Source organism: Thalia democratica, chromosome 1, assembly GCF_965202585.1.
Source record: "Thalia democratica chromosome 1, ktThaDemo2.hap1.1, whole genome shotgun sequence".
Classification (NCBI taxonomy): domain Eukaryota; kingdom Metazoa; phylum Chordata; class Thaliacea; order Salpida; family Salpidae; genus Thalia; species Thalia democratica.
In genome coordinates, this window is record NC_139165.1 from 53,570,508 (window position 1) to 53,583,702 (window position 13,195).

The 13,195-nt window shown below is 24.9% G+C and overlaps 1 protein-coding gene across 2 annotated transcripts in view; it reads right to left on the reverse strand.

Moving 5' to 3' along the window:
- LOC145836022 (ATP-dependent chromatin remodeler CHD1-like) overlaps positions 1-8,033 on the reverse strand; it is a 35,373-nt gene extending 27,340 nt beyond the window's left edge. For both annotated transcript variants that reach the window (XM_082943924.1, XM_082943848.1), the window contains exons 1-2: positions 7,977-8,033; positions 7,657-7,714 (exon numbers count right to left, since the gene is read on the reverse strand). In XM_082943924.1, coding sequence (XP_082800050.1) covers positions 7,657-7,714; positions 7,977-8,014 — 96 coding nt within the window. In that variant the 5' untranslated portion in view covers positions 8,015-8,033. The remainder of the gene's footprint in view (positions 1-7,656; positions 7,715-7,976) is intronic.
- Between the last annotated feature and the right edge of the window lie 5,162 nt (positions 8,034-13,195).

Genomic DNA, 13,195 nt, shown 5'->3' on the forward strand with positions numbered 1-13,195 from the left:
TTAAAGACCATGGACAAATCTTCAAAATATTTGTTTAATTTAAAAATGTATTACTTTTAATTAAAAATATTTAAATTCAGATTTTAACATCTTTTGTATTTATTTAAAAATTGGACTGAGTGAGTTTGAAAATAACTGCATTAAAAATATCAGAGTCTTTTAATAAAATAATGTTAACCTCATTTTTCAAAATTGCTACATCTACAAGTAACATGTATCACTTCGTCTCAAACTAGTTTTTTTTTGGGAGCGGATCATTTCTAACCCGCTATCATTTCTAACCCGATCACTTCTAACCCGATCACTTCTAACCCGATCATTACTAACCCGATCATTTCTAACCCGATCATTTCTAACCCGATCACTTCTAACCAGATCACTTCTAACCCGATCACTTCTAACCCGATCACTTCTAACCCGATCACTTCTAACCCGATCACTTCTAACCCGATTATTTCTAACCCAGTCATTTCTAACCCGATCACTTCTAACACGATCACTTCTAACACGATCACTTCTAACACGATCACTTCTAACCAGATCATTTCTAACCCGATAATTTCTAACCCGATCACTTCTAACCCGATCACTTCTAACACGATCACTTCTAACCCGATCATTTCTAACCCAGTTTAGCCCGATCATTTCTAACTCGATCATTTCTAACCCGATCATTTCTAACCCGATCACTTCTAACCCGATCACTTCTAACCTGATCACTTCTAGCCTGATCGTTTCTAGCCCGATCGTTTTTAGCCTGATCGTTTCTAATCTGTTTTACTTGTTTATTTACGTTTTTTTTTTTGAGAATTTTATGCAAAAACAAACAAATCTTAATAAAGTAATTAAAATAATTACAAAAATTTCAGTTTTTAATTTTTTTTAAACATAATGATTTAATGTGTTACGTCAAAAATATTTTTTGTGTAATTTTTATTTTAGTTTTAACTTAACATAATATTAATTTACTTTTTTTACCTCATTTTTTGAGTTGTATAAACTAATCTAATAACTTATACTTATAACTAATATATAATGATCGCTAAATAATCTAAAGTTTTTGTGTTTTTGAAAATCTGTGAAATAATAACTTTTAAAAGATACAAAGAAAAATATTAAAGAAGTTTTTACTATTAATCGTGTAAAATTATTTTTGCAATTTTAAATTATTAAACTTTTAACTTTTATTAAAATGTAAATTTATTTTGCTCTATATACAAGATATTTTAAAAGAAATATGAAAAAATCAAAATAATAAGTTTTCGACACTTAAATTTTATATTTAAGTTTATCATATAATATTTCTTACTTAATCTTTAAATGTAATTTACCATTGGCTAAAATAAAGTAAATATAAATTAAGTTCTAGTAAATGACAGGGTCTAATTATATAAAATAAACGTTTACCTTTACTTTTTACTTTGTATTAAACAGTATACACTTTCGTTTTAAGAACTTAAAATTTAATGATTACAATTTTAAATGAAATTACCATACTAATTACGACTACTAAATTTTATTAACTGTATTACTTCAAGTCTCATATATACTCATATAAATACTCTTTAAAAATTGTATTTTGTTTAAATTTGCCCTAAATTAGAATGCAACTTGCCAATCTAGTCTCCATATTTAAAAATTATACTAATCATATAGAATCTCTTCAAGGAAGAGTAAAGAATAGTCTTTTACCGCTGCAATGCTCATTATTTTTCTTACATTGACGACTATCAAAACTTAATATTTAATCTATAGAATACAGAAGACTTATACTTTTCCTAATGCTTTTTAAATTAAATACTACAATTAATTTATAACCTACTTTTGAACCTTATTAAAATAATTTATTACTACGAAATTAAATCGAAAAATTTATGCAGTCATAAGTATCTTTTAGTTTAAATGTTGAGTTAGCTTTTAAACAAAAGTAATCTTTGCATAAAGTTGAACAAATTTGATTAAAGCTTACTTGATTAAAATAAGATACTTTATAGCAGAAACTATCAGTAAGTTAACAAATTTTGAACTTATGAACCATTGATTTAATATGTAGGATTTTGTTTATTCTATAGTTTGATTTTATTATAATTGCCTTTCCTATGTAAATAATAAACCATTTTTCATTGTTTCCAATAAATGTTTATTTGACCTGTATTATTAATGTGCTTTGGACTTAAAGTTTTAAACTTAGTGGTTAGTCAATGCATTTGAATTTTTATTTTTTTCTATTGTGTTTACTTTAATTCTAATAATGTTTATTTCAATTGTATAGATTATGCTTTGGCAAAGTTACAAAAAAAAAAGATAAAAAAACAATCTAGTACCAAATGGTTGCACAAATGTTCAGAACCTAACACTAAAAGTATATTTGGTAGATGTATAAACAAGAAGAAGTTTTATTCATAAATTTTTGTAGTTTGTTTGAATTTTGACATTGTAGTATATTCTAAATGAATTTTATAAAAGTAATCCTGAACCTTATTTTAATGTAGAAGTGCGTGATTCAGACTATTTTGCTGATTGCTGAACTAAAATCATAAAGAAAATTTACTAAATTTTCTCAATATGTATTGCTGAATTTTGCAGAGAAGGTTGTTTGTTGAAAAGAAATTGGAAGTTAGTTATAAAATGAAAGATTGTGCAGCTGTGTTTTGTTTTATTGGAACTCACTGATCGTTAAAAAAAATTGATATTTAAGTTGCTTATTAAAAAATTAAAACCAAGTTTGTTAAAAAGTTTCTCCTTCGAATCATAAATAAGTTAAATAGTCTTATTCTAAGTGTTGATTTTTTTTTGCAGCTAATCTATAGAAATTAGATAAAACTGTAGTTTTTGACTTTAAGATATATAAATTTTTGTCTCTTCGTTATTGCTATTTAGTTTAGCGGCCCAGATTTTTATGTTTGGGTCTAGCGTAGGAAAAAATAACTTCCAATAGCAATAAATATCAAAAATTATATTTTATTAAAGCTATCTAAACATTAAGTTTTACTTTAAACAAAATAAACTAAATTTCGATAAAAAAAATACAACTTTGTTGAGACTATTTTGATTTAGAAACAAACCCTTACTTTAATACAATTATACATAAACATATTGTTACAGATCGGATTAATAATTGTCGGGTTAGAAACGATTGGGTTAGATATGATCCGGTTAGAAATGATCGGGTTAGAAATGATTGGGTTGAATTGGGTTAGAAGTGATCGGGTTAGAAATGATCGGGTTAGAAATGATCGGGTTAGAAATGATCGGGTTAGAAATGATCGGGTTAGAAGTGATCTGGTTAGAAGTGATCGGGTTAGAAATGATCGGGTTAGAAGTGATCGGGTTAGAAGTGATCGGGTTAGAAGTGATCGGGTTAGAAGTGATCGGGTTAGAAGTGATCGTGTTAGAAGTGATCGAGTTAGAAATGATCGTGTTAGAAATGATTGGGTTAGAAGTGATTGGGTTAGAAGTGATCGGGTTAGAAGTGATCGGGTTAGAAGTGATCGGGTTAGAAGTGATTGGGTTAGAAATGATCGGGTTAGAAGTGATCGGGTTAGAAGTGATCGGGTTAGAAGTGATCGGGTTAGAAATGATCGGGTTAGAAATGATCGGGTTAGAAATGATAGCGAGTTAGAAATGATAGTAAACCGTTTTTTTTCTACTAAACATAGTAAAAAAATCTTTAATTCAGTTTAAGTTATTCAATGTAAAAATAAGATATAAAAAGTATTTTACCCCCCCCCCCCCTTAAAACTGTAAACATATTATAACTACCTTGTAACTAAATCTTTCTGTTTGTTTTCTATGGCGAGTAGATCGCCTTACTTCTTGCATTTGATAAGCTAATATCCAATCTTTTCCAAGCTTCGAATATAACAAAAAAAAGTTTTATCAGATAAGTCATAAGAAAAACTAATAACACATCGAGTTTTATAAACTTTTTCTACTAATAAAAAATATATAAAACAAAGTTATTCAAATATATTTTGACTAAAAGACCTCAGTAGTTCAGTACTAGCTAAAAAAAATTTAACTATATGTAGCTGCTTAATCAAGCCTTTTTTTTTGTTTTGCTTTATAAAAAATTAAAGCTAATCATTTACCTAGGCTAAGGTAGATGAAATGTAAAAACTATAAAATGTGAGTAATTCTAGCCAGTCTAAATCAACAAAAACAACTAATTTTAAATTTTAAAATGTAGAAAAAAACTGTTCAATTCAATAGAATTTCTTTTTTTTTGTGTTTTAGCCCTTGTTTCTGATAACTTTAGTGTTAAACTGTTTTTTAGTTATATAAATTTATTAAAAAAAAACTACAAAAATGAATCCTTTAAGAGCATAGGAGCAGCTCTAACACTTTTTTTACTGAATTTAAAACTGGCTCTTATTTCAAAGCTTTGAATTAGATACTTTATGTTACTTTTTATAAAACAAAAAAAAATCAACTAAATTTTGAGATATAACAGGTCTTGCAAAAAAAAGTCCAATACAATTGTTTGAAATCAAAAATTTATAAGGCCAATTTTATCAGAATTTTGAAAAGTTTAATAAAATTCTTATCTCCTCCTTTATCTTTAAAGCAATTAAATTTAAATTTATAGGAAATGTACTTTTAAATATTACAAACAACTTGTAGGGAGCGGATTTTTGAAAAAAAATACATAAAAAACATTTATGACAAAAATAATATAAAAAAATTATTGTTTATTTAGAAAAATTTTTTTTTTTATAAAAACTTTAAAATTTCCTACGGTTGTTCAATATTTTTATATCAACTGCTCAAAACTGAAGGAGGAGATAGATTTTTTGTGAAGTAGTCTATTTTTGACCTTTTAGTTTGTGCCTCCCATTAAGAACCTGTTGAACGCTCTAACTTTGATTACTTATATCTCAAAAGTAACTATGAGTTTTAAAAAGTAACAAGTACTTAATCTATATTTGAAAATTATTACTCTATGCCTATGCCCTTGATATAAAGTCTCAAATTATTGTAACATTGCTATCAGCATTTTACTCTAAGAAGGCAAAGAATTTCAAAATCTTACAAAGTTGGTGATTATGAAAATGAGCTAGAGAAACCCTACTTTAATATCTTTAAAAAATAAAACTAGTTTAAATTTTAGACAAACCAATATTTTTACGTTAAATAAAGCTAAACTATTAGCTAAATCTTATAAATGTTCAAACATAACACTTAATAATTTACAAAAAAAAAAGCAAACATTTTTGAACGCAAATATTTATTTTGAATGCATTTCTAAAGAGTCTTCAAATTCAAATGTACAAAAAAAGGTAAAAACTACAGAAGTACAAAGACTAAATCAAAATATATAAAAAACTTGATATCTACACTTTAAGGTGGACAATAAATAGTTGTGCCTGAACTTGACATACAGAGTAAAATTTTAACTACATTCAATAATTGTAAATCTATAAAAAGATACTTTTCAAAACTAGCCAAAGACTAAATCAACTGAATTTTTCAAACTAAGTAAAAAATTATAGTAAAACAAAGTTTATCAGACTTAAAGTAGAAGCTTCCTAAAGTATTTTTCTTTATGATTTTTTTTAACAGGAAGTTTATTTTAAAGTTTAAAATAAGGCAAGTTAAACTATCATTTTTATAGTTTTTGTATTGTATCAATTTGGAAATTATTATTAGATTTAAATATTAAGTTTTGATAATGAAAAAAAACATTGTAATTAATTAATGAAACTTTAAAAAATAAGTTTTACATGGTTTTTCTGAAGAAAACATCATTTGTAACTGTCTAAAAGCATAAAGCAAAAAACTTTATGGATTTTCTGGGAATATTTTTTAATTTAATAAAAGCATAATAAATCTGTGGTTTTAAAAAACATTTACGTATAAATACTTAGATTTTTAGCCGGTATTTTATTTTTTCAAGGTTTAAGGATTTTTTTTAAGAAATATTTGATAAAACTATTGATGAACTATTGAAATGAAACTTTAAAATACCTTGTTTTAAACTATGATGAAGGGAGTTAAAAGTTTTAATATAATAGTAGTTTTTATAAAGATATTTTTTCTTTGATGATTGATGCTATTTTTAAAGATAATAAAATTTGATCAACTCAAAAAACTTCAAATTGCCTCGCGCGAACTGGCATAAGCTGTGTTATAATAAGAATTGTGTAATCTAGTTTGAAGCTCTAAATGTGGTAGAATATTAACTTTGTTGTTGTTTTATATTGTCAATTTGAAAAAGCTCTGAAGAACCTTCTAGGTGAAACTGTGTTAGCTTGAATTGACAACTGTTGAATAAATTATACTTAATAACTTTGTTGTTGCAAATTTTCATAAAAAGTTTTAATATTTTTCCATTTGCTGAATTCCTGTTCCACTGCGCACTAGGGTGCATTTGTTGCCTGGCCTTGGAACTAAGCTTAATTTAATTTTTTGTTCATGGCAAATTACGCAAAAATTAGCTTCCTAGCTTTTACCACCATTGCGCTATTTACATTTTTCTGAAAACAACCCCTATGTAAATTGTATGGGACATAAAAAACTTAACCTTCGAGGTTTTGGTTGATTTTTTTTTACATGTAGCAATTATCACAAAAAGCATTCTACATATTTTCAGAGGATTAAAATAAGTTTCATTAAAAATTGTTTTTAATTTTCTGTACTTTTTTATCAGTTTTCATAATTTTAAAACTTTTTGAGAAAATCAAGAAGTACCTCCATGAAACTTTCTTCAAATCACCTGAAAACGAGAAGAATGTGTTTTTTTGGCAACAGATGCACCCTTCTGTGCATTTTTCATGTGATAACAAAAATAAAACTTATTAAAATAAGAAAAATGTTTAAAAAACATGCTTTGAAACATAATTATTTGCACATTTGTGTGACCACAAAATATTTTCTATGTCATAAGAAATCATTTATATGTCCATGAACAATTTAAAAAAATATATATATAAAATATTGCTTGATTGAATCAGCCTAAAATTTAATAGTAAATCTTCAAAACAATTTACAAATGCATGACTGAACTAAGACATTGTACTTTTAAGTTTTTCTAAAAACACAATTTTAAAAACTAGCTGAAAAGAGTTTTCTTTTGTTTTCAAACTAGCCTTATTTTTTTCAAGTAGTCAGTCATATGATTGTCATTTAAAAACTATCTACCCAGTTATTAAAAACATACATTTTAATCATAATAAGAACTGCAATGTTAAAAATTATAATTGAATAGATTTTATATTTGTTTATACTGATCTAGCAATTAAATTTTTACCAGTAAAGTAACCAGATTTTTTGTTAGTAGTTAAATATATTCAAATGATAATATTAAAAATGTTAAGCCAAAAGGAGGGTTCTACAGTTTTTTTATAAAAACTAATATTATGTCTTAAATAAAAGTTTCAAGTTTTAACTATAAGTAATTTTTAAATAGTAAGAAAATTGTTAAAACTTTCTTACCCCTTTAAACTTTAGAACTCATAAATTTATTAAAGATATACTTCAATAACAGTAACAAATAAATATTACTACAAAGAATGAAGTAAAATAAACAATTACTCTGCACTGTTGATAAACAATAGAAGTAACTATATCGTTAGGTACAAACATTTTCAAAGCATTGACTATAAGATCAAATTAGTTAAGTAATATTTATAAGCATTTTAGTTATTTATTACTTACTGTGTTGTTTTGATTGTTTGATGTCAAACTTCTGTTAGATTTTTCTTCATCTGAACTACTATAAAAAAAAATAATTTTATAATAACGTTATTTAATGTTTAAAAAATTAAAAAGTTTTAATTCTGGTCTTTTTTGTAAGAAACTTTAGAGTTAATGTTAAAATTTATAATAAATCATTGTACTTCCCCTTAAAAGTAAAACAACAACTTTAAAGAAAAAAGTTTGCTTGTGATTATTATAAAAAACTTTTCAATGTTAACAATCAAAAAGAAAATTCAATTAAAAATAACATTTAGTTTAATAGAAATATTAAAATCTACCTAGATGAAGAACTAGAATTTTCACTGCTACTTGACATGGTGTAAAAACAGTAATTATATAACTATAAATATAGAATAGGATTAATTTTAATAAAAAGAATAATAATAGTTCAGAAGTACTTAATAACAAATACTAAAAAAGTTTTGTTAACTCTGTTAAAAGTGTATAAGTTGTTTTATTCTAAAAACTATTTTAATAAAACTTGGTATTCTAGCAAAGTATACTTTCATGATACTTATAAAAACACTCCATGTAACATGTAATCAAACTTTATATTGTGATCAGATTATTTAAACTGAGAAAAAAGTTAAGTGAGGTTTCAGGAATGCCTTTATTAGTTATTATATTAGGATTGCTACTATTAAGTCAAAAAACAATCATGAGTGACAAAATTAGATACATACCATATCAGAAAAAAAAAGTAAAAAAAAAGAATTTATATAAGTCTTTCAGGTGTATTAGTGTAGTTGTCACTAACTTTAATTTTGAAAAAAAAAATAAGAAAATTTTTGGTAAGTTTCAAATGTAAAATTAATAAAATTAGGGACATTTAAACTCACATAATACTTGAAAAATAAATTTAAATAATGAGTATGTTATAGTATAATGAGTACATATAAATCCTTTATCAATAAGTACATAGACATTTTTACAATTTATAATTTTTTTTTTCTATAATTTAAACTTTAGTAGTATAATTTTATCTTCAATGATAGCTTGATTAAATGAGTGGCAAGTAGAATTCTCTATGTAATCATGGTTGCCACTGATCAAGCTGAGAAAAATTTCCTGACTTTTCCTGACTTTTTACCAAAATTTTCCTGACTTTTCTAAATCAAACTCTTAAATTAAACTTATTCTAAAATACAGAATCTAACACTTGAAACTATATAAAGCTTTCAATCTAATTTTAATACAGGTTAAAAACAACAGTTTTTTGCTGAATTCTATCATCAAACTTCCAGTACATCACTTAAACCATATGTGTATGATTGATGTTTGTAATAAACAGCTCTATCAGCAAAAATTTGTATTGTTACCTTATAAACACAGCTTGTCTAAAAAAAGACACAATTTTTTAGCATTTGCTAGCATAAATGTATCTAGATAAACAAACGACATATAAGGAACTTCTACAATTAAAACCTTGAGTTAATAAGGAACTTTCACAACTAAAATCTTAAAACAATAACAAATTTTTACAGTTGAAACCTTAAAACAATAAAAAACACAATTTTTTAGTATTTCCTAGCATAAATGTATCTAAATAAACGAAACGACATATAAGGAACTTTTACAGTTAAAACATTAAAACAATAAAGAACTTAATCAAATACTGTTTTATTAAATGTATGTACTAAAATTTATTTTCTCCGTTTTTTTATTAGCACTTCAACCTCTTCATCTAATGAAGATATGGTTTCCTTCATCTGGTCTGCATTCCGCTTCAGTATACACATTAACTTGTTACATAAAATACTAAACTAACTGCTTAGTTATAAAGAACTCAGTTATTTACTTAAACAAAAAACATTATGATTCTAAAATTATGCTAGATAAAATTTTGTGTATATATCACAGTTCCACTATGGAAGTGTCCTTTCTACAGATCATCAATATTAAAAAGCTTAAAAAATCTGCTTGTTCAAGTAGGGTACTTGTTCAATATGTTAATAAAAAATATTTGCAGTTTTATAAAGGATATTTTACTAATTTATACCAGATGAAGACATTGGAAATAAAATAAAATATTTTGGTAAATTTCTAGGAAAATTTTTGAATTTTTTCTGACTTTAAAGAACTTTTAATTAATTTTTACCATTTGAAGGCTTTAAAAAACAAGGAAGTTTGTAAATTTAAAATGACAAAATCTGACTTTTTTTTTAATTTTATCAAATTTCCTGACTTTTCCTGACTTTTTTTCAAAACCCCCCATTTTTTCCTGACTTTTGTCATTTTTTAAAATTTTTCCTGACTTTTCCTGATTTTTCCTGACCGAGTGGCAACCCTGTGTAATTCAACTTAACTTTATTAAGTAAATATCTATCTAAGGAGATTGATTATATAAATAAAGGTTTGAAATTGTTTAACAATTGTTTAACTCTTTTATTTATGTAACCTTTGTTTACTTTTTTTTCAGAATATGTCTTTTGTATATTTATAGGTTTAATTGTACATTATCAGCCTTTTTTTTTAGAAATTTATATTTATTTTTGGTCATGCTTAAATTTAGGTGAACACGCCTTGGTTCAACATACAGGAGTTTTTCAGCTTTATTTCAATGATTTTCAATTTATTGAAGTTTATTTATATTATTTATGTTACTGAATGTAATTTTATCTGGCACCTTAGGTGACTCTTCAACTCTATATAACAGTTTCATTTCAACAATCCAACTTTTAAACTTTTTTGAATTTTTTTAGTATTATGTTTTATTTATGTTACATATGGGTGTGAACTTAGTATAAAAATTAACTCCTTTTGTTAGGCTTTATTTAACTCTAACCATAAAGTCATTTCAACTTAGTGTCATTTTTAATTATATTTTACATTATTAGATAAATTAAATAAATATTTTTTTAACAAAACAAGTTAATTTTTATACTAAGTTCACAGCAATATGTAACATACATAAACCTTAATACTAAAAGAATACAAAAAAAATTAAAAGTTGCTTTGTTGAAATGACACTGTTATATACAATTGAAGAGTCAAAGGTGCCAGCTAAAATTACATTCAGTAATATAACTACATAAGCAGGGCTTAGCTTGTACTTATTTTCAAATTAAAATTGCAAATCATTGAAAATAAAGCTAAAAAATTTCTGTATATTGAACCAAAGCGTGCTCACCTAAAGTTAAGCATAACCTTATTTTTAGTGTGAGATTTTTTTATTAGAAAAATATGAATAAAACCAAAAAGTTTTTTTACTTAAATACAAGCATATAAGAGATTTATAGATCATATTCAAGAAAATACAATGCTTTTACAGCCTTATGTTTGTACTTAACACAGGGTTGCCACTGGTTTTTTCAAAAAATTTTCCAAGTTTTCCAAATTTTTTCCACATTTTTAAAAGAACCTATTTTTAGTTCTATTTTTAGTTTTAATTAAGTTTAAGGTAAGAAAAACTTGTTAAATAGTATAAAAACATTAAAAAGATACTGTGAAGCTACTTGAAATCATTTTTTTTTAATTAAAAAATGTTTGATGATGACAAAACAATGTTTATCTATGCAATAGATTTTTTGTGTCAAATTGAAATTTTACTACTGAACATGTTAAAATTGTTCGAAATTCCAGGTTTTTTTTTTTGCCTAAATTTTCAAATTCCAAGTTTTTCCAGGTGTCCAGGTAAAGTGGCAACCCTGTTAACAACTTAATTATAGTGATAATACCTTTTTGGTCTACTATTTAACTCTTTAATCCTGGTTGCTCTTGTAGAAAGGGCCTCAAAAAATATTAATATAAAGAATTATCAAAGTCAAAGTCTAAGAAAGGAAACAGTGAATAAACCAAAGTAAGCTGTGGTTTCAATTGTAAATTTAGACAGTACTGATTATAATAAGTGTGCATACCATTTTATTTACCTTTTTTTCTTGTATCTTTTATCTAAAGAACCTTTAAAAAAAAAATTCTTACTTTAATAATTATAATAACTTAAGATAATGCTAGAAAGTTAGTGGTGTGTAGCTTAATGACCAAAAAGTCTTAATCATTTCCAGTCCAATAGACTTTTGTAATGAATATTCATACTCTTTTTAAACAAAATTATCCTAAAATATTTATGTTTTTTTTAATTATCATAACATCAAAAATTTTGTTTTTTAAGGACAAAGAGCATGCATTTTTAAATAAAATTAGTAAAACCAATCTGAATTTTTTATTATTTTATAAAGGTCGGCACCTTCTTAAATATATGTTTTTTGTAAAGTGATGTACATTACAATTTGTCATCTGAAAAATTAAGAGCCTTCAAACATGTTTCCTTAACCAGTGGTCTACCTGTGCACAGTAGTGTGCAGAGAAATTATGTTACTGTGCACTAAAAACATTTATCAAAATAAAACATTAATATTTGATGGTGCTTGTTGTGTCATTTTTTAGAAAAAGCTGATAATAAATAAATTAAACAGCTTTTAAAACATCATTTGTGTTTTAAGACACTCAAAACATTTAAAAAAATAAGTTTAATGTTTTTAAATTTTCCTGTAACTTACTATGCACAGTTTTTGAATAGCTTAAAGACGACTGCTTTATACTATTGCTATTAAGTCACTAAGTTGATTAATCATTGAAAATCATATAATTTTAAAAATATGAAATGAAGTAATACATAAATAGAAGATTTTGAATCATTTATTTTAAAAAACAAAGCATTAAGAACAATGTTGCAGCTTACTATAGCTTGGTAGAAACAGCATTGCTGTATAGGCAATTGTTGTTTATATGCTCTAATACAACTGAAAATACCAATGAAAAGTTATTTGCTATACAAAACTCCTAATTCATAAATTCGAAGCTTTTAATTTCAGGGTCTGGGACTAACAATTAATTTAAGAACAGCTATTAGATTGATTCAAAAATCAAAATTAAACAATAAATTTTATTTTTTATAAATAAAATCGTTTTATAATGTATATAAAATAGTATATTTTAAAAAAAAGAAAAATAAAAAACTAAGACTACATTAGTTGCGTATGTTTACTAATACTTTCTTTATACTTTAAATAGACAATTTGAACTAAAACTTCATTATATATTTTTTAAGAGAAACATCTTAAAACTGTTTTATTAGATACTAAATAGAATTTAATTTTAGACCGCTATCAAGCAATACGGTTGCAATTTAAACTAACTAGACATAAATTTGTATTTAAGTTAAGCCTTAAAACTATAAATATTTCTTGACTTAATACAGTCTTTTTTTAAGACCGAAATTGTTTATGTAAAAAGCGATCAGAAAGTAATAGGTTTGGTTTTTACAATTTTTTACAAAAAAAATATTAATAAATTTTAAGTATACAAGTTTTTGAAGTTTTTTAGTCATAAATTATGTGATTGTAAGTCTAAAGGTTGTATTGTAACTACCACGATTTCTTGTACTTACGCGTTTTTATGCATCTAATCTTTGAAAATTAATTCAGAAACAGACAAGCTTTAGTTTCGGTAATACTAACCTTGCCATAAAAGTATTTTTTCATTATTTTTTACTTTT